Source organism: Tiliqua scincoides, chromosome 5, assembly GCF_035046505.1.
Source record: "Tiliqua scincoides isolate rTilSci1 chromosome 5, rTilSci1.hap2, whole genome shotgun sequence".
Taxonomy (NCBI): Eukaryota; Metazoa; Chordata; class Lepidosauria; order Squamata; family Scincidae; genus Tiliqua; species Tiliqua scincoides.
In genome coordinates, this window is record NC_089825.1 from 40,474,866 (window position 1) to 40,497,712 (window position 22,847).

Here is a 22,847-nt window from a genome sequence, read left to right on the forward strand (position 1 = left end):
AAAATGCTTGTCCCAGCTCTGGAAATATATTAACAATATAGTTGACCTAGGTCCCAATCCTATCCTATTTTCCAGTGCAGTTGTACCAGTGAGGTGGACCTGTGGTGGAGGGCAGGGCCTCTGAGAGGAATTTTATCAGGGGGTACAAAGTTTCTTTTGAGCCCCTTTGCAAAGGGGGAGGGGTGAAACAGAACAGGGGAGGGTGGTGATGGGTGAGCAGAATAGGGGCAGGAAGGGGAAAAGCAGGGTGAGGGTAGGGTAGAGACAGCTGGAAAAGTCTTTGGAGCCCAGGTCTACCCACCCATGTGGCATCAATAGTGTCCCCAGCATCCCTAGTCATGGCAGTGTCCCCAGCATCCCATGCAGGCAACAAGTTTGAGTAGATAGGAAAATGTCAGCTTCCGGGAAATTTATGGGCTCCCCTCTTTGGACCCTGGGCCTGGGTACAAATTACCCCCTTTACCCCCCTCTCCTAGGCCCTGGTGGAGGGGCAGTCACTGGGGCCTTCTTAAGATATGGGAACATGTGTTCCCTTACCATGAGCTTGCACTGTGGCTACACTGGAGCTGGAAAGTTGGATAGGATTGGGCCCCTAGACAAGAGTGGTGTTGGGGGCAGCCAATGTGAGCTCTAGCTGAGGGCCATTCAGTCCTGTCCTCCATTCAACTGGGCCAACCCCTGAATCTTCAGGACTGGTAGCAGTAGGATAGTGGCCATTGGGGGGGGGGGGATGAGAAGCATCATACAGGGCTTTGTCCCAAGACCCACAGATTTCTGAACTACAGGTCCAGCCTATTTATACACGGATTTTTTATACACGGATTTGACTCAACGCGAATGGCCCCTGCAAATGAGAAGGAATGTGCTGATCCCTGGAGAAGGTGGAAAATGCATCCCTTTAAAATCAGTTTAAAAAACTGAACATTCCTTTAACAACAGCCTACTTAATGAGAGAGAGAGGGCAGCTGGCTGACAATCCATCAATCCTTCTCTCTCCAGCGGCCCCTCCCTTCCCCCTGAGCACGTTTGCATTGGTGAAGGGAGGGACTGAGTGAAGCGCTTGGAGGAGGACTGATTGATGGATTGTCTTCTTAATGACTCCTATCTTAGAGTCAAAAGGTCTGCAAGGCTGTTTTTAAATCACCTCAGCAAAGAAACTTTGTTTTTTAAATTGATTTGCTATAGTGCATTTTTTGCCATCCAAGTGAGTGCTTGGGACCCACAGGAATCATTAGTCTCAGCCTGTATAATCCCCTGAGTCACTTTTTTAATGGTTGTTCTCTGACATTCAGGAGAGAGAGAGAGAGAGGTCCTTCATCCCAGCCCAACCACTCTCCTCCCAATGACTCTTTGCTTGTATCTCCCTTGCATCTTTTGTTAGATTATGAGCTCCTTGGGGAGAGGCAGGGCTTTTTTTCTAATGGAACACAGAGAACGGAGTTCTGGCACCTTTTTGCAGGGGCCCCTCCCCTTCAGAGGCATTCCAGGAGGGGGGGAGCAAAACAGAGGCATTCGCTGGGTGGGTGCTGGGTGGGTGGGCACCTGGTCCCTGCCTGACCACACAATGACCCCCTCCTGCCCCCATCTCCAAGCTCTCGCCTGAGCCCAGCCCGTCTCCCCTCCCCCTGCGCTCTGCTTCCCTGCGCAGCTTCCAAGCCGGTGGAGGGTGCGGGGGACACGTGAGGAGGAGGAGGACACGCCGAGGAGGAGGATGGACAGCCAGTCAGCCAGCCAGCCAGGGAGATGGGATGCGGCACCCACGGAACGCCCAGGTACTGGCTTGGCGGAGGAGGAGGGGAAGAAAGCTGTCTGGTGCAACCCCGTGCCAATCTGCACCACGAGCCTAGGCGTGTCTACTCAGAAGTAAGTCTCATTATGTTCAATGGGGCTTGCTCCTGGGAAAGGGTGCATAGCCTTGCAGCCTGAGAGCCCAAGCCTATGCATGTCTACTCAGGAGTAAGTTCCATTGTGTTCAATGGGGCTTACTCCTGGGAAAGTGTCATAGCCTTGCAGCCTGAGTAGATAGGCAGAGGAGAGGCTCTGAGGCTGCAGTCCTCTCCATACTTTCCTGGGAGGAAGCCCCACTGCCTCTACTGGGACTGACTTCTGAGTAGACAGGCCCAGGATTGGACCCTGAGGCTGCCATCCTATCCATGGTAAGCCCCATTCACTAAAGTAGACTTCTGAGTAGACATGCATAGGATTGGGCTCTTAGGCTGCAATCCTAGGCACTTTCCTGGGAGTAAGCTCCATTGGCTAGAACAAGACTTACTTCAGAGTAGACATACCTAGGATTGGGCTCTTAATCCTGGCAGAGATATATATTTGCACCTGTTTTCACATGCTAAGGGCAGGTGAAAAGGGATTCTACATGTGTAGAATGCTGTCCAGCCTTGCCAGAGATCCTTCTCATCCTTCCCCCACAAGCATGCCCTCTGCCAGCCAGCATTTGCAGCTCCTCTCCAGCAATGCACAGCAGCTGCTCAGGGCAGCATAGAACATACACTTGCATGCCAAGCGCCTTCCCAAAGACACAGAGTATTCTGATACCTGAATTAACCCATATTTAATCGCTTGTTTGCAAACGTAGCTGTTTCTGTGTGCACCTAAGGACCCCTCTCGTGTAAGAATTCCTTTTTTGTTCTTACTCCCACAGTTGCTTAGAGTAATTTTACTACATGGAACTCATGTAAGCCATTTTTCGAAATTCATTCACTGCTTCCTCTCCTCGAAGTAGTGCCACACTACATACTACATGCTACAAGTGCACCTGTACAGTATTTTATTTACAAGTGCACCTGTACAGTATTTTGTGTAGAAAAAGTAGCTAGGGGGAAGGGGATATGGAGATTGACAGCCCAATCCTATGCATGTCTACTCAGAAGTAAGTTCATCTTTAGGGGGGAAGCACAGTAAAAATATTTTATTTCTCCAATTAAAAATGGTTTAAAAATAAATAAATACATAAATAAATAAATAAATAAATAAATAAAAGATTAACAAATTGTGAGTTCCTGCACCTTTTTTTTTTTTTTTTTAAAACAAAGAAAGCACTGGGGAGAGGGAACCATTTTTTGTTGTTTATTTTCTTGTTCATATATTTGTGTACTGCTCAGGTTATTATTCTTTCTCTATGGTTTCTGTACAGAGTCTTTACCCGTCAAATGTTTATGCCTAATAAAGGTTTTGTTGACTGTATTTTCTTGTTTTGCTTATGCAAAATGCTCTGTGAACTGCTACTGAAAAGCAGTACATATTCTTAAAACAACAAGATAACCCTGCTTTTAATCTCAAGTCTAGTTCTGTATATTTTCTTCTTCTTTTCCAGGAGGGTCTGTCAGTGGTAGAGCACATGCTCTGTGCGCAGGAGATTCAATCCCTGGCATCTCCTGGGAAAGTGCCCCCCTCCCGACCCTAGAGAGATACTGCAGTCATGTAAACACTACTGAGCTAAATGGACCAATGCTTTGACTCAGTCAGGCAGCTTCATCTGTTTCTCCCTGGAAGGGTCTGATTAAGACTGTTGCCCAGAGGGGCCTTGTCATGACACAGCACTCAGCTTATACAATGAGCTGAAGATGACAGTGACTGAGGAAATCCACCACAGAGCCTAACATTGTCAGATAGCAAATATGCCCAGTTTTAAAGCCTAGCTCAAATTGACAGTGGTGTAGCTAATGGGAGCAGAGGGGGTACATTGTCCTGGGTGCCAAGCCTTGAGGGGGTGTTTTTGAGGCTTCTGAAAGGCACTTCTGGTTTTCACCAAAAACTGGAAGTGCCTTTCAGAAGCCTCTAGGAGGTCTTCTGAAGGCGGAGGGGGGTTGTAATGGGGCATGGGGGCGTTAAACCTTTTGTTCCCCCAGGTGCCACATGCCTTAGCTAAGCCACTGTTGACAGAGACTTCAAAAAACACACCATGTCTTTGTTCCCTAGTTGGTATTATTAAATATCCACTGGTGTGTTTTGTCAGGATCTGTAATAAAAATAAATCTGCCATACTGTCTGTAAATATGGTATGCAAATCACTTTGGTGCTATGGTGATGGTTGTCAGAGGAAATTCTCTGAAAGTTTTATGTGCATTGCTACAGGGAGAGGAAAAATTTAATTTCCAGATCCGTCATTTCTCCGTTCTTTATCAACCCTCCCCTACTGCCCAGCAAAGAGTACGTAAAATATTTATGCTCTTTTGAAGACTCACTCAGGATCTTATCCTGGTGTTAAAACCCATTGCCAGAAACTGAGAAGATTTGTCACCAATTATGTAATGGCTGAAATGGTCCTCGAACAGCGTTTTCACACCACACTAAAAAGCATCTCTGTCTGCCTTTGACATCTTTAATCTTTATCAGTAATTTCTGTATCAATAAAAATTCAGTTTGGGTCAGAAATAGAGTGGAAGTGTGTTTTGAGGTAGTGGAACAAGAGCAACCCACCCACCAAGCAGGAAATGGAAAGATAATGCCAATGGGCCAGCTGGTAGGCAGTGAGGTCTGCTAGCATACTGCAAGATCCACTGACACCACAGTCTCCCTGTCGGTCCGTGGAGCGCGCCTGCCCATGCAAAGGCTGGAAGGCTGTGCATTGGCAGTGGCACTGCACAGATCACCCATTAGTGTGGTTGTGGTGGTGGGGATTAATTAATCCAAAACAACCAAAAACTAACCACGACAGTCAACACAATGAATGCAACACAAAAGGAAAGAGGGTTAGGGAGAGATGTGGAAGCAAGCAAAACCAGGTACCAGTTCTTATATGACACAATTGTTCTAATGCCTGGATGGAACGTCCACTGAGGATGAGATTTGGGAGGGGGAAGAGCCAAATGACAATGGATGGAGTGAGCCTTGCTGCCGCCTTCTCAGCCAGGATGCAGCCAGGTAAGAACGGCTGCTAACTAAGACAATTCTGGCAGGCAGGAGCCAAACTGCAATTGGTTTCAGCCAAGCCAATAGGATGGGCCTCATAGCGCTACTTCTTTCTCAGGTGGGCCAAATGTTCATAGCTTTTGAAGGACTGATGGCTCCAAAGACTTCTGAGTGAACTTAGCTATCCTCAGATAAGAGGTTGAGGTCTTCATCAGGAAGCAGGAGGTACGAAAAAAGGGATAGTTCTTGCAGTGGAGAGAAGGAGACAGTAGGGATTCCCAAGGATTTATACTGTGACCAGTGGCATCACTATGGGGGTGCAGACTGCACTAGGTGACACAGTTGGTGTGACACCAATGGAGGGGAGCCGGAAACTTCCTGGCCATGCTGACCAGGAGGCCAAATCTACCAGGCAGGTAGACCTGTCTCCACATTAGGAAGCCTGGTAGATAGGGACTCCAGTGCCTCCTCTGCTGCAGTTCACACCGGGGACTGGGGGGGAACCTTGCCTGTGGGTGGGGGGGGGGTGAGTCCCATAGACAGGTAGACCTGATTCCGCAGACAAAAAGGCAAATACTCACTGGGTATTTAGTGAATATAGGCCAGGTCTCTATTTCTTTAATAGAACCTCTCAGTTCAGAGGCCACTGAATACCACTTGCTATTGCCTTGACATCTTGCTTCTGGGCTCCACAGAGGCCTTTGAATGGTCACTTACAAAACAAGGTGCTAGACTAACAACAACAACAACAACAACTAGGTATTTATATACCGCCTTTCTGGTCAGTGGATTACTCCCCTGACCTTATTCAAGGCGGTTTACATAGGCAGGCGTTTCTAAATCCCTCAAGGGGATTTTTACAATCATAGAGGTTCTCTCTTTCAAGAACCACACAACATTTCAGATGGATCTTCCTTGTCTGATCTCACTTTCTGGCCTCCAGTTGCAGGCTGACAAGCAGCTCCTTAAAGCCATCTTGAATCCTGTTCTGTCAAAGGAACCCAAAGATTGCCCTTGCAGTGTCAGGGAATAGCAGTTCTGAAATAAAGAAGGATATGTAGAACCTACACAAGATGACAGAAGGCCCACAAGGCAGTCCAAATAACAGGATGATTAACTGGGTGCTGGTTGAAACCATCTGTACAAGGAAATGCTGAAACCCTTTGGCTCTGGGGCCACATTTAGAGGTGGGTTGGAGTCTTCCATCACCATCAGGTGGTGGTGATGGAAGAACAGAAGGCGAAATTGTTGGGAGAGAAGGAGAGGATGATGACTCTTTGATTGTATTTTATAATCCAGAGCACTGCCCTGTAGGAGAGATGACCCAAGAGCAGATGTAAGAAAATCCAGTCAAGCCGAGCTTGAAGTTGCGTCCTTAGGAAGGGAACATGCAGCCATTTGTAACAAAATTGCCGAATCCAATTCCAAGAACATGAAACATACTGTGGAGATGCAATTCCTGTTCTGAGGAGTTGTCAGTGACAAAAAGCCAGTGAACTGTAACATTTGGAAGAAAGAAAAGTGTGGACATCTTCTATGCCTTGCCTCTTGGTCTCTCTCAGGCAGTGATGAAAGATGCCCTGCTCAGATCTGAGTCTGTACCAGCTTTCCTGGCTGCAAGGATCATCATATACAAACAGAGGTGAAACATTTCTTTTAAAGAGGCTGGGGAGCAGGTCCTTATTTTTAGCTTTATACCTGATCTTTCAATCAAAATTATCCCCATGGCAGCCTATAATAGAACAAAGCAAGCCAGGAACTCTTAGTCCTCTGACCAATGACAGAGGCCAGAGCTTGCTGCTCTGTTCCATTCCCCTTGCCAGTCACTGGACAATTGGAAATCAGAGCAGAGTTCTTTTCAGGTGGTGGCAGGGGTGGTGTGCCTGCAGGTTCAACATTCTCTGGCCAATGGGGGAGGAGCAGCTGACCTGTCTTGTACTATGATGATGTTCATCCTGGGTGGATCTGAGTGCAGCCTTACAGGGAGCCTTAGCTCCTAGGAAATCTCTTCACAGCAATTAGGCATTGTCAGGGTGGATGAAATGATGAACCAGGGTAGGAATGCTTTGTTGTGCAGGCAAGGAAACGGTTCAAGCCATGGAAGAAGGCACAGAGTTAGTACCCCATAAGAAAGGAAAGGATGTCTCATTGCCCTGGTTTCAACAAGTAGTTATAATAATAGTGGAAAGAGATGGGAAATGTTGGTTTTGAGAAGAGCAAGAGAGGAACATTCTATTCCCCCTACTCCTGAGCATCTAAGAATCCAGCTTGGTTCCCTTTTCATCTGCAGCAGGGAATTCTCAGCTATGGAAGAAGCTTCACTGCTGATCTAACCATTTGTTGGTGTTTGGAACCCAAAGGTCTCAACCGAAGAGTAGTCTTCCTGCAGATGGGGTTTCACAATCTCCTGTCCACTGTCGGATGCACAAGTGCCTGGATCACTATTCCTCTTCACACAATGTCATCCTTTTTTCCTTCTATCCAGCCCTCAGAGTAGAGCCTTCCCTCAAATGAGAACAGAGCATACACTCCTTTAACCAACTCTAAGGATGTCCTCTCAAGACCTAAAGGTGACTTTAGCCAGGGCAAATCTCATCAGCACTGTGACAAATACTCCTGCTAGCCAGGTGGCATTGTGTGCCCCAGACAGAGAAGGAAGAGAAGGAAGGTAGGATGACTCCCTCTTTGGAACATTCAGCATCCTGAGTCTGATAATGTAATGCAGGGATCTCTAAACTTTTTGGCCGAAGGCCAACATCAAATATCTGGCATGGTGTCGAGGGCTGGGGAAAAAAATTAAATATAAAATTGAAATAAATACATTAGAGATGGAACTTAGATGAATGACTGGAATGAATGAATGGGTTCAAATGTCCAGGATTTCTCCAAGCACCAACACAACCCAAGAAATAAAGCACACACACTTAAATGGACCCCCATTACTCCACCCCATTCCCCCGCCCCATTCCCCCACCCCACAAGCACAACTTGGGTTGTGTTTGGTCAACTGGGCCAGAGGCTCTCAGGGGATCAGAGGCTGGCTGTGGGCCAGATAGAGGCACTCCGTGGGCCACATCTGGCCCCCGGGTCAGGATTTAGAGACCCCCTGATGTAATGTAATGAAAATGCTGAAAGTAGAGAGCTCGCTCTAGCAAAATTAAGCTCACCAAAATTTGAAGAGAGAAGGAGGAATAAAAGAGAATGATGGTGGCGAATTTAGGAAGGATGTTGGAAAGGAGGGGAGAAAAGGACTAAAAGAGGCAAGCAATAAAAAAAGTGTGATCATGGAAGAGAAAAGGAATAAGGGAGAGAGACGGTGGGAAGTGGAAAGGAAGGAATAAAGTCGAGGCAGACAGTCAGAAACTGCAAGGGTGGATGACAGCCGAATCAGAAGGAAGGAAGGAAGGAAGGGGTATTGAGGGAAAACGGAGGCAGAGACCAGAACAATAAAAAACTCAGATCTGTTTGTAATCTGAGGCAGAGATAGGAGAGTGAAATGGGGAGGAAAAGAAAATGAGAACTTTCATATGCAGATAAACTTCAACGCATTCTCAAATCAACATTTTCAATTCTTTCCAAACAAAAAAAGTAAGGTGGAAAAGAGAAGCAATAAACATATACAGTGCAAGAATGGAGCACTGTGGAAACCACTATCTTGTTTTTCATTTTCGAATCTTCCTCTGTCTTCATAGAGTAATACTGTGGAGACAGAAGGGTGCTGCTGTTTTTATGGAGTCCTTGCTGCAGTTGTGGGGAGGGGTTTGTGCCTATTTAGACTCTGGCACTTTTTTTGGACAGAGGCAAACACAGCCAGACCTGCAAGCCCTCCCAGATTTTGCCTTACGTACCTCCAGCTCTCCCTTGCCTGCAATTCCACATTCTTATAGGTTGGCCACTGTTGCTCCTGCAGGATGACTTCAAGGATGGCAGTCTGAGCAGTCTCTGGCTGCTTCCACCCTAACCTCCTCCTTGGAAAGGTCCACATACAGAAGCATGAGAAAATGTAGAGCACATCTATGTGACCAAATTTCATATGGTTAACATTGACTCATCAGGGCCAGTTGAAGGCCTAATGGGATTATAGAAGACAAGCCATTCTCATTTGAGCAGGAGTCAGTTCAACACATTTCAACAGACGCTTTCAACATCGTATTCCTCCAGACAACAGTTGTGATGTCACACAATCTTGTTGCTTCTCAAGTTGGCCTTCTATCAGTTAGCAACAGTGTTGCCAGATAAAATGGACAAAGGCACTCTGGATAAAAATTAATTATTTTATTAAATCTTAATAAAAAACAGATTTTTTCATTGCTTGGTGTCTTATTAGAAGGTTCCTACTTTTGCATCGCAGAACACTAAAATACATCTCTAGTACAATATGTTAATGGATCACTCAAACAGAAAAGAGGTTCTCATCCAGTATATTATGGTCCATTCAAAATCTCTCCACCCAAGGCACAGGACAAGTTGTTATGAGAATTGACTTACCCCAGCTGCAGGGAGAAGAGCTGCGTGGACGGACCCTTCTTAACTTGGGGCTATTAATCTTAAAAAGCTTCAGTGATAGAGGTATAGAGTAAGATCCAGAGCAAACGATTGTAAACTCCCTTTCTGCCTTCAAAGCTGGTTGTGGAAAGGATTCTTGAAGCATGGAGTACACCGAGTCATACAATGGCTCATGCCACTTCTTAGGATGGAGTGAGCTGTCATCTCATAATGAACTAATCATTGCAGTGAATTGTGAGTGTGTGTTGTCCACTCCATTCCCCACTGGAGCAGACAGATTGTGACTAGACAGGGATTAGGTTAAGGTGAGGTTGTATCCATGAATGTCTTCAGCATGGGGCCTCTGCATGCAGCCCTCACAATTTGTGTGATCACAGTGACAGTGTATATAGGCCCTATGTGCGGGTGCTGCTTCATTCAATAAGACACCCCACTGCCAGGTTGCAGGCCTGGAGGCTGTCCCATCTACTCCCATAAGTGAACTTATTGTGGTCACTGGCTGTCTGAACCAGGCATGGTTTTAGATAGCAGTTTTCAATCCCTGTACAGGAAACAATAGCAGCAGCATTAGCTGCAGGATATGCACTTAAAGCCCCAACAATGTGCTTCACATGAAGAAAGAAACAAATCACAAGGAGTGAGGTTTCATTAAGAAAGCAAACCCTTGATTTGGAAACATAAGCACCACCCACAATGGGCCACCATACCTGTGGAGCAGAGCACGTGAATCTCTACTTTAGCTGTCCAAGGCAGGCTGAAGCAGGTGCCGCCCCGGCCTTTTTGCATCAGGAAGCAGGGTCAGTGTGGCCACTATCAGGTTTCAGCTACAGCCACTAAAAGCATATTGTAAACATCAGGCAATATGATATGCACACATTCTGAAATGTGCTACTTAATTGGCAATGATGTCCACAGTCCTCTAAGGGTCAAGGACACATTAGGTAGGAAATTCATGATCAATAATAAGACCTCCCCATTTTTTCCCCAATCTGGCATGCTTGGGGGAAAAAAAACAGAGGCTAAAATTCCCTTCATAACAGTTGGGGAAAAAAGGGACTTGAATGCTTAATTTTCCCTCCCACCACCTTTCCCAGTCAAAATCACTCCCTCTGGACAACTGTTTACATTCTTCCATGGGGGAAAAAATATAGGTACTTGTATTCTTTTCTCCAGTAGGGCAAACAGCAGTTAAATACCTCTACACTAGTTGATGCTGAAAAAAAAATGATGAGACTTCTGTGGCTGCATTTCAGGATTAAAAAAAAAAAAAAGTAAGGCAATCCAATCACTGATCCCCCTGTGAGTTACATGTTGTTTAGTCCTAATTTTAGCTAGCAAGTACAATGAGAGAGTTAACATCCCTTATTATTGTCCTGCGGAGAACAGAACACTGTAGTAGGCGGGATGATTAGTATCCTGCCCTGAGACAGGTTTGGCTTACCAAATTATACCTTTTGGGTTTATCGCTGTCACAGGTACACAGTTGAGAGTCCTACACTGAACAGGAAAACTGAAAGCTGCACTGAAAAAAAATTGATGTTCAAAAGCCAAAGAACTGACCAAGATGGTTGTGCCAAAGTTTAAGCAATCCCACCGTATTTTAGGAATATGAATACCCATTGGCATTAATCCAGCATACCAGACCCAGGTAAAGTAGCTTCATGGCTCAACAGCTTTAACTTGAAGCTAAATGGCAATACCATTTAGTTTTAGTTCAGGCGGTTTGTGATGTGCGATACCAAGCATGCCATACCAACCTCTTGTATTCACCATTAATTAATCTGGAATAACTGTTGCCTCTTGCTGATGCCCCATCTCATTAGAATCTAGCCTTCACCCATAAGTGTGCATAAGATAGCATGAGGAAAATCCATTTCATCTGTGACAAGACCTTGGAGAAGATCTCTTGTGTGCCTGGTGCAGATATAATGTCCCCCAATTTCTAACTATGCTTCGTAGACTGGGAATGTGCTGTAGAGATTTGTAAGTGGGATGCCACAGGGCTTAGTCTTGGGTCCTGTGCTGTTCAACATTTTTATAAATGACCTGGATGAGAGGGTAAAGGGAATTCCTATCAAATTTGCAAATGATATGAGAATGGGGAGGATATCTTATATCCTGGGAAGATCTAATTAGTATTCATAAGCATGCTCAAGACTGCAGCATGATTTCTGGTTTCTCCCACCCAGCTGTGTGGAGAGTGCACTGAGGGCTAATCTGCTCACATGGGGGCAAGTCCCCAGCCACTCTTCAGGGCTTGCTTTCAAGCAAGCAAGCATAGGATTGTGCAACCTGCTTGTTTTCTCTCACTCTCTGTCCCCCTCTTCCTTTTCCAAACCAGGGAGTGGAAGGGGCAGGTGAAGCAGTGGAGGCAAGTTGGTGAACAGAGATGGGCAACCCCACCAATCTGCTGCCTGAGGCAACTGTTTCAGTTGGCCTCATAGCTGAGCCGGCCCTGACCATCTCTCTCTCTCACCTCATCTCTTCATCAAATAGAACTTTCCGACTTTCTCAAAAGACTAAACTGAAGCGGGGGAATTATTTACACAAGAAAAACAACAAAGAATTTGCATATTAGTTCTTTAATAAAGTAGGCCACAGCTAAGTGAACACCCAGTCGATAAATGGTCATTGCCATTCTGCTGTAACATGATTGACATTACATGCAAAAGCCTTGAAACAGTCATATGGTAAAGATGGGAGAAAATCAGATGAGCCTCTAACACACTGAAAAAGTTTTAGAGTCCACACATTAGCAATTGATCAGCCGTTTATACCACATGTCAGATTATCTTGTCCATGAACTACATGAGCAGCTTATCTTTAGAAGACAGACTAAATTGGTATTTTAAAAGAAGGAACTGCCCTCTTACAGTAAACATCAGATAAGGCAATATGGAATTATTACAACCTAGTATCATGCTACTCTTTTTGGGTTGATGCGTATATACAAACCCCCCAAATATCCAGTCGTATCAAATGCCAGACTCCATGCAGCTGGACACACTGTGACCGAAGTTAACTCCTCTAATGGGGCTCCTCAGGTTTCACCTGCCTCTATCAATTTAAAGCACTGCTATTTTCTGAAACCACAGATAAATTACAGATATAGAGAAAGGAAATAAATTCTAATCACAGCAAAATTGCACTGTTGCATGGCTCCAAACAGAGAAACAATATGATCCCTGAAATCAGTAGGCAGCAAAAGTATAGAGCCAATTATAAAAAAATTATAAAATACTCAAGCCTTTCCCCCACATGGTGAAATATGATACACTGTTCTCCAAGCCCTTTCTTGCTTGGTTCCCCATTCTTAAGAAGTAGCTTGCTTCTAACTGGCACTTGCCACGAGTCATACAGCAACACATCTAGGCACAGATGAGTAAGGGTAGCAATGTTTAGAGTACCAAAATTAATCTCCAGCCATATAATCCTGTATTGGCATTCTTACAAATGCAAGGAAATTAAATAAACTTGCATTCAGACCATAAGGCTGAATCCTGAGGTGGTTTTAAAGTTTTAAATGAGCTTTAAATTTTAAGTTATAAATGAGAGGGGATGCTGCATTTAAGCTCCCATAGAAGCCTTGCATAACACTACAGTATGCTCTTAATTAAGGCTTTTGTCTGTATAAACAACCATTTGAAGATTCAATACATCACCCTGCGCTGTATATATTGTTAGGCTCTGTACACAACTCATTTATCACTATTACTTTTACAAGGCACAAGGGCACCTTTGCATGAAGACTTACTCCAGAGCCAGTCTGTCCATGAAGCCAACTGAGACAGGTGAGGGGCAATCACTTCCATCTATTCACCCACTGTTACTTCTTACTGAATTTGAAAAAGAAGGCGGAAATGGAGCAAAAGAGGAACTGTGGAAGAGATTAGCGTGGTAGGCTAGAAAGACCAGAATCCAATGAGTGGGAGGAGGAGAAGCAGTGGCTGGGTGTGGCCAAGTCAGGGAGACACCAACTGGTGTGCCAGCTCAGGTGCTGGGAGGCCAGCCTTGAATTACTCACCAGTGTTGAATATGTAAATAAAATCCTGCCACCAGGTAGTACCAACTACCTGTTATATTTTTACTTTTGTTCAGAGCTTTAAAGGACACAAACTACCAAAAGTGTACTGCTCATTTTCAGGGCCAATTGAATTCTGGGAGTGTCAACTCATTCCCCAAAAATCATTCCATTTACTTCAGGCTTAAATGCTCAAATCTCCCACGGGTCTGCAATAGTCAATACTGCCCCCAAAGTAGTACTTTAAGGACTGTTATTCACAGGAGAGCCCTATATGACAAGATTTGCTGATGTTTTGGGGTCAGGCTGCAGTGTGGTTCAATGTGACTCATGCTGCAGATGGATGGGGGAGAAGCAATCTTAATGTGCATTACAACTGCGATTAATCATTAACATTTTTGTGGCCTAACACTATGACACAGTTACAGTTCTATTGGGCGCATCTGGTAAAAACAATGTGCCCAAGCAACAGCGTATAACTGAGAAATAAAGCACTGAAAAATATCCTTCACAGTCATATCTCTGTAGAACAGCAGAAGGAGAAATAAATACAAGCAACTTTCTTTTGTTCACCAGTAAGGGTCCTGGAGATAATGAAGTGCAAAATCCTTTGTAAAAATGTCTTTCCTAATGTGTTACACATTTCACGGGTAAAGGATTTTCACTTCCAAGTGCAGCAGAAAAGCAAATTAGAGAGAGAGAGAGCGAGAGAGAGAGAAAGAGAGCATTAATGAGGTCTGCCCCTCTCTTGACCAGACCTGGAAAAATCTTGATATAGTGCATTGGCACAAGAAAACACATGGGTACACATAGCTGGGAGACCAAAGAGCTTTGTCATCAGATGTGGCCATTGTGGTTTTATCAGGCGTGATCTCTGCAAGCATGAAGCTATTTTAAATGTAATCCGTTCAACATTAATGCCAGGGTAAGGTGAAAGATCCCCAGCAAGCCAATGACTTGGACTGCTATGTCTCAGTAAGTTCACAATTCTTCCCCTGAGTGAGTGAGTAATTCCCCAATTAGCCTATATAATCTAGGACAATGCTGTAGTTTAACCTGTGATGAGAGAGTCTGTATAAAAGCAAGAGAGTCTCATCACAGGGAAGCCTAGATTTTCAGTTCTGCCATGAAGTTACCATCTGGTAAAGCTCAAATGGACAGCACTGAGTGAGATTCAGAGAAAGAATTACAAGTTTAGAGTAACAGCTAGAAAGAAACATCAGTACCTCTTGGTTAGCTTTATTCACTGTGAATTAGCTCTGGGCACTGAAATATTAATTGTCCTTTCCTTGTTTGCTCCTACCATTGTTACAGAATAACCAGCTTCCAGAAATACTTTAGTCTGCTCCTGTATTGCAAGAGAATCTTGGTCTTTAGTGAAATATGGCATCGCTGAGATTAGAAAGAAAACCAGGAATCATATTGCCCTTTATGGAAGAGTGTGGTGAGGAGACCATGTGCATTCAAAATAAGAAAAAAAAAATGACTGGGGACTGTTTCAAAGAGGTTACAGAACATTGCAGCATTATGACCCCCAATGGGTTTTTTCCCTGCGTTTCACAGAGACTGTGGATTTCCTGAAATAGCTATAAAAATACATACCAGACTGTACCACACAGCAAAACCTGTTCAATTGAGAAATGCTAGGGGAAGAGTTTGAGATCCAAGCCTAAATGTTTCCACGAGGTGAACATATATTACAAGGATTCTCCCCATTTTGCTTTCCATTTGCCATTTTGTGAACATTAGTTAATCGTTTCTGTGATGAGAAACTTCAGTATAGGGTTTTATCAGGCCAACGCACCATGGCCTGATGGCTGTGCTCAGGAAGTAACTGATTCTTTTTCTTTTAAATATTTACTTCTCTTGTTTTATATGTGCGAAAAGTCATGTCCTAATTTCTCTCCAGACAGAATAGTCAGGATCCAATATGGTAAAATACACATTTGCTATCCCCACATTTGGGCAGGACACTCTTCTATCAACCATGTAGATTACATGTTGCATGTCACTTTATGTGACGAGGGCCTAAAACTTACTACTTCAAGAGTCCAAGAAGCTGCTAGCAAAGGAAACCTACTTGCACTTTTGGTCGTATGTTAGACCTTCGTATAAACCTATGCGCATTGAAAGTCAATCATGACACATTGGTTACTTTCACTTTTTTTGTGAAGGGTAAAAATGAATTGCCTTTATCCTGTGTGTTCTGACTGGAATAGCTAGGCTTTGCGAGTCCCCCAGTCCCATGGGGTGTCGGAACACATGCTGATGTTCAAAAGTCAACCTCATTTGCTTCCTGAATAGCAGACTTAAATTTCCAAGGGACTAACAATGGTGAAGTCAGAGTCTTTGCTGTTATTGCTGGTGTCATCATCAGGGCTGGAACTGAGGTTACTAGAAGAGGCAGACATGGAGCCCATCAGTGGATCAGAAAAGGCTAAAGAAGAGCCACCCAGGGTCTCCTTCTTTGTGGTCATCTCCTTGCACACTGGTGCGGTTTGCACATATTCTGGGGCAGCACTCGTATTCCCGTCTTCTTCTTTGGAAATGAGGATATAGTCATTACTGTGCTGGCTATCAGAGTTTCCACCTGTATCATCAACAGCCTAGGAAACAGAAAAGAACGTTCAAGAGTTTAGAATAAGCAAGAATGTTCTGGCATTCAGTTTATTAAACCAGGTCTGCTGCATTTGTCATCACAGCTGGCACATACCTTTACAGGCGTGGTTGCTGCTGTCTCCACAATCGCTCCCATGTAAAACCGTATGCCAGTAAAGGTACAAATAAAGGGGGTCCTAGCTGGGAACTCTTTAAGTAGGGCCTCTCCTACAGATCATAAAGGATGAATGGATTTATATGCATGGAGGTGTTCCCTAATACAAACAGACACAGGACTTTAACTGTTCAGGGCATTTGTAATTTCCCTCTGTCCCAGTCTTTAGCACTATCATCTCTTCATAGCAACTAAGCCTAAATATGCGTGCATATAAGAATATAGAGAATACCTATATTCTTCCCCCATTTACCCTGCTGTCCCATTTCTCTGTCATCTCCTTTGTGTCAATTTCTAGACCAGCGATTTTCAACCTGTGTGCCACAGCACATTGATATGCTGTGAGTGATCCGCAGGTGTGCTGCAGGAGTTTGGGGGGGAAGATCAATTATTAGTAGTGCCACTGGGAGATGCGAGTTCCCCACCAACAGTGCAGTGTGCCTTCAGAATTGTCAAAAAACTGATGGGGCGCCGTGACCATTTTAGTGTCTTGTCAGTATGACGTGAAATTAAAAATATTGAAAATCGCTCTTCCAGACTGTGAGCCCTTTGGGACAGGGATCTGCTCTCTTGTCTCTTAAAGTGTCATGCACATGAATATCACAGCGATAATACTAAAAGTAATAATACACGCATATTATTATTAAGAAAATGCACATTCTTCAAACATCCCCCTAATTAAAAAATTATCTCTGTGTAGGAAAGATGTCATATGTACAGCAGCTTCCAGTGATTCACAATCAGAAAAACACACACACATTAATGAGGTTTGATGCTAACTATAGCAATGCAATGAATATATTTTTAAAATAACTGAATTTCACAGTTTAAAATAAGAAATCTAAGTTTGTGTGCAATTATTTTCTCAACCCACTTTCATATAAAATATAAGCTTGCTTTGGAATATCCTTAAGCTTGTGCAAATGGGTGATCTTTCCAGAGGTGAAATATCTCCCCACTCCTGTCTCTGCCAGTTTCTGTTTAGGAAAACTCATTGTGACATGAAGCATGTTTTATCCCATCTGCCACTGCTACTGAATAAATGAAAAATGACAGAATTATACTTCCAGTAGCTTTGAAAGTTAACAACTTTACACCCAGTGCCATATGCCTCCTCAGAACATTTTTCCTGATGAGTTTCTGCTGCTAGGATGAAACTTACTTGTGTCACCTACACTACAGTAAGCACCCCCCCCCCCCCCCGGAAAAATTTGTTTCAAAAAGGACTGCAAGATTTGTGGGTGGATGCATACGTGTCCCTTTAGCTTATTGCTGGAGTGTGAGATGCCAGGTAGGTGTAGGCAGCTGAGAGGCATTTGCTGTGGGAGCAGTAAAGCAGCTCCACTTCTGTCTCTGGTAATTTAGCAATGGGGAGGTGCTGTAGCTTGGTGGCAGAGCACCTGCCTTGCGTGTAGAAGGTCCCAAGATCAACCTCTGGCATCTCTCAGTAGGGCTGGGAAATAACTCTCTGAAACCCTGGAGATCTGCTGCCACTCAGCGCAAACCTAGATGGACCTAGAATCCAACTCAGTAAGGCTGCTATGTAAGTATAAAGACAAATAAATGAGGATGAGTGCTTGGGGGGGAGGGGCAGGAATTCCCTGTTCCCTGGTCAAAAATGCACTTTGCAAGTGGTGATTCTCTTATATTTAACTGGGGGGAGAGCAAAACTCTCTCTACTTATCCCACCATATCTGTATACTGCTGTTACCCCAAAGCCAGTATTTCATCCCCATGACTTTCAATTCTTTTTCTGAATGAGCTGAAAGGGTTAAAACTGCAGCCTGCCTCAGATTAAAGGTACTGAGGTCCCTGATAATAGGGTAGCCAGAGGAAGATGCTTATACCTTGAGATCTGCATGGCCTTCAGACCTTGTGGTCCTCCCAGCATGGAGCATGGAGTCCCTCCCTTAACCAGGCAGGACTGGATAAATGGCTCTGGTAGCATCTTGTGAGAACAAGATGGGCAATGACACTTTTCCAAGTTACAACTTCCTACCCCACAAACAACTGCATTATTTTTGTGCAGCTAAATCTGGTTTTGTTTTGGTTTAGGCTCTCCTGAGGAAAACCCTCTCCCTAGCTGACCCTCTTCCTATTTCTCCCTAGCTGACCCTTCTTTAACAGGTACCTCTGGATCCCTAGATCCACATTCTGTTTGAGTCCATGCTGCATGTCACAAGAATGTAACATGGGTGTCTCCTTATCTCTTTTGGGGCAGGGAAGCATTTTTCCATGTCTTTTGTTATGTATACTACTTTGAGAACATATTTGCTGTTGATGGAAAGAAGCATATAAGTACTGTAAATCATCATCCCCCACCCCCAAAGGATTTTCTATTTTCTGTGGCTAACAGCAGGGCAAATGGGAATAAGTGGAAACTGGTATCACTGTTGTGAAGGCATGAAGTAGTGAGGAGCAAAGGTTGCTGGGCTGCCACCCACAGGTAAGTTGACTAGGCTTTTGACCCTGTCACAAAATGGCCACCACTGTTCACTGAAATGGGGACACTTCAGTTTGTGCTAGCTTTTTGGCACAATGACATGCATTTGGAAGTTTCCATGCACAACAGTTTCCAAACTCATGCAAACATAGCAAACAAGCGATCTGTGGGAAGCAGCCCTAAGTGAGAAAGAAAAAGAAAAGGAAGAAACAAAGGAGAGGACAATACAGTTTTTACAGAGTAATGGTAGTGGCCATCAAGGCTATATGAGTCTGCCTCATACATATTACTTCAGAAGAATAAAACATCCATTCCAGTGACATCCATTGGTGCTATTAAATAAGATAGAAACTGATGCATGCTTCTATTAATTAATGGCAAGATTTTAAACGCTTATGTTGCACTCAGAATATGCTGCCAGCCTGACCTAAAGACATCACTGCTCCACATTTCACCTCATTAAAACTAAAGGATTGCACTAGTGCCCTTTTGGAAAATAAAAATTAATATCTGCATTGCACAGGCTCATTGAACAATTTTTAATTTTCTGCAATTTCATTATGAAAGGTTAAAGTTTGCTTCTTTTTGCTTTGTATATGAAAGCTAAACACAGCACAGCAAGACATTAACTAAATTGGGGATAATTTTCTTTCTTTTTTTAAAAAAAATAGTTTTAAACATTTAATTTATTGGAGCTGATTTTCCTGCTTATTTTTTGAAGTGGTGACCACTGCTTTATAAGTATAAAAGAGAAACAAACCCCAAATCCAGCACCCATTTAAGAAGGTCAGGGCAGGTTTAAGGAGGAAGTCTTTGTTGCACAAACAGTGACCCTGTAATATAGCAAAAAGTAGACATGGCTTGCTAAGGAGCCAGGAAGCGCCTTTGTGCATGAAGGCCACATGCACTGTCAGGGTATCTGGTTACCTGCTGTAACTCTATCACACACAATTCCACAAGTTTACATAGACCCCAATAGGGGAAGGAGGCAGGACTTAAAGTATCAACTCTTTAAGAACATAAGAACAGCCCCACTGGATCAGGCCATAGGCCCATCTAGTCCAGCTTCCTGTATCTCACAGCAGCCCACCAAATGCTCCAGGGAGCACACCAGATAACAAGAGACCTCATCCTGGTGCCCTCCCTTGCATCTGGCATTCTGACATAACCCATTTCTAAAATCAGGAGGTTGCGCATACACATCATGGCTTGTACCCCATAATGGATTTTTCCTCCAGAAACTTGTCCAATCCCCTTTTAAAGGCGTCTAGGCTAGACGCCAGCACCACATCCTGTGGCAAGGAGTTCCACAGACCGACCACATGCTGAGTAAAGAAATATTTTTTTTGTCTGTCCTAACCAGCCCAACACTCAATTTTAGTGGATGTCCCCTGGTTCTGGTGTTATGTGAGAGTGTAAAGAGCATCTCCCTATCCACTCTGTCCATCCCCTGCATAATTTTGTATGTCTCAATCATGTCCCCCCTCAGGCGTCTCTTTTCTAGGCTGAAGAGGCCCAAACGCCGTAGCCTTTCCTCATAAGGAAGGTGCCCCAGCCCCGTAATCATCTTAGTCGCTCTCTTTTGCACCTTTTCCATTTCCACTATGTCTTTTTTGAGATGCGGCGACCAGAACTGGACACAATATTCCAGGTGTGGCCTTACCATCGATTTGTACAACGGCATTATAATACTAGCCGTTTTGTTCTCAATACCCTTCCTAATGATCCCAAGCATAGAATTGGCCTTCTTCACTGCCGCCGCACATTGGGTCGACACTTTCATCGACCTGTCCACCATCACCCCAAGATCTCTCTCCTGATCTGTCACAGACAGCTCAGAACCCATCAGCCTATATCTAAAGTTTTGATTTTTTGCCCCAATGTGCATGACTTTACACTTACTGACATTGAAGCGCATCTGCCATTTTGCTGCCCATTCTGCCAGTCTGGAGAGATCCTTCTGGAGCTCCTCACAATCACTTCTGGTCTTTACCACTCGGAAAAGTTTGGTGTCGTCTGCAAACTTAGCCACTTCACTGCTCAACCCTGTCTCCAGGTCATTTATGAAGAGGTTGAAAAGCACCAGTCCCAGGACAGATCCTTGGGGCACACCGCTTTTCACCTCTCTCCATTGTGAAAATTGCCCATTGATACCCACTCTCTGCTTCCTGGCCTCCAACCAGTTCTCAATCCATGAGAGGACCTGTCCTCTAATTCCCTGACTGTGGAGTTTTTTCAGTAGCCTTTGGTGAGGGACCGTGTCAAACACCTTCTGAAAGTCCAGATATATAATGTCCACAGGTTCTCCCGCAGCCACATGCCTGTTGACCTTTTCAAAGAATTCTATAAGGTTTGTGAGGCAAGACTTACCCTTACAGAAGCCATGCTGACTCTCCCTCAGCAAGGCCTGTTCGTCTATGTGTTTTGAGATCCTATCTTTGATGAGGCATTCCACCATCTTACCCGGTATGGATGTTAGGCTGACCGGCCTATAATTTCCCGGGTCCCCCCTCTTTCCCTTTTTAAAAATAGGCGTGACATTTGCTATCCTCCAATCTTCTGGCACCATGGCCGTTTTGAGGGACAAGTTGCATACCTTAGTCAAGAGATCTGCAACTTCATTCTTCAATTCCTTAATAACTCTTGGGTGGATGCCATTAGGGCCCGGTGACTTATTGATCTTTAATTTATCAATGAGGTCTGAAACATCTTCTCTTTTAACCTCTATCTGACTTAACTCCTCGGTCATGAGGGGCTGTTCGGGCAGCGGTATCTGCCCGAGGTCTTCTGCCGTGAAGACAGATGCAAAGAACTCATTTAATTTCTCTGCCATCTCTAAGTCTCCTTTTATCTCCCCTTTCCCTCCCTCACCATCCAGAGGGCCAACCGCTTCTCTGGCGGGTTTCCTGCTTCTAACATATTTGAAGAAGCTTTTATTATTCCCCTTAATGTTGCTGGCCATGTGTTCCTCATAGTCTCGCTTGGCCTCCCGTATCACCTTCTTACATTTCTTTTGCCACAGTTTATGTTCCATTTTATTCTCCTCATTAGGGCAAGACTTCCATTTACGGAAGGAAGCTTCCTTGCCCTTCACAGCCTCTCTAACTTGGCTGGTTAGCCATGCAGGCACCCTCCTGGATTTAGTGGAACCCTTCTTTCTTTGCGGTATACACCTCTGCTGGGCCTCTATTACTGTTGTTTTAAGCAGCCTCCATGCACTCTGGAGAGATTGGACTCTTTTTACCCTCCCTTTCAACCTCCTTCTAACCAGCCTCCTCATTTGAGGGAAGTCCGCCCGTCGGAAGTCAAGGGATTAGAAGTTAGAGATTTGCCTGGTATTCTTCCCCCAACGTGCACGTCAAAACGGATCACAGCATGATCTCTGTTCCCCAATGGCTCAGTAACGTTTACATCTCTAACCAGGTCCTGCGTACCGCACAATATTAAATCCAGAGTCACCTGTCCTCTGGTGGGCTCCGTGACTAGCTGCTCTAAGCCACAGTCATTTAGCACGTCAAGAAATCCAGTTTCCTTATCATGACCAGAACACAAATTGACCCAGTCAATATGAGGATAATTGAAGTCCCCCATGATTACAACCCTGTCCCTCCTTGTCACCTCCCTGATCTGTTTCCTCATTTCAAGGTCCCCATCCGATTTCTGGTCTGGAGGACGATAGCACGCCCCCAGTATTACATCGCTGCACAAGCCTGGTAATTTAACCCACAGAGATTCTACGGTGGAGTCGGACCCACCTTCAATCTCTACTTTGCTAGATTCTATCCCTTCCTTAACATAAAGGGCCACCCCACCTCCAACACGCCCCTGCCTGTCCCTCCTGTAGAGTTTATAGCCCGGGACTGCGGTATCCCACTGATTCTCTGCATTCCACCAGGTTTCCGTTATGCCCACTATGTCAATATTTTCCCTTGTCACCAGACATTCCAGTTCTCCCACCTTTGCTCGTAGACTTTGGGCATTCGCATAAAAGCATTTGTACACGGAATGCCCCAGGATGCGCTGCTTATTCGCTCCTTTGTCCCCACATCCTCTCATTGTGCCAAACCGTCTATCACATCCCATCACGCTACCTTTCCCAATTTCTTCTCCTACTCTGCCTTTGTCTTGTTGTTCTCTAACCTCCCCATCCTCATCCCATAGGGATGAAGAGTCCCGAACCGGATGCCCCTCGGCTCCTGTCGGCCTTCCCCCAGGGATCAGTTTAAAAGCTGCTCTGC

The 22,847-nt window shown here is 44.6% G+C and overlaps 1 protein-coding gene across 4 annotated transcripts in view; it reads right to left on the bottom strand.

Annotated features, from left to right (window-relative positions):
- Positions 1-11,946: 11,946 nt before the first annotated feature.
- The window catches only part of TBC1D5 (TBC1 domain family member 5), a 354,766-nt gene continuing 343,865 nt past the window's right edge, over positions 11,947-22,847 (bottom strand). For all 4 annotated transcript variants that reach the window (XM_066628542.1, XM_066628543.1, XM_066628540.1 and 1 more), the window contains one exon: positions 11,947-15,999. In XM_066628542.1, coding sequence (XP_066484639.1) covers positions 15,703-15,999 — 297 coding nt within the window. In that variant the 3' untranslated portion in view covers positions 11,947-15,702. The remainder of the gene's footprint in view (positions 16,000-22,847) is intronic.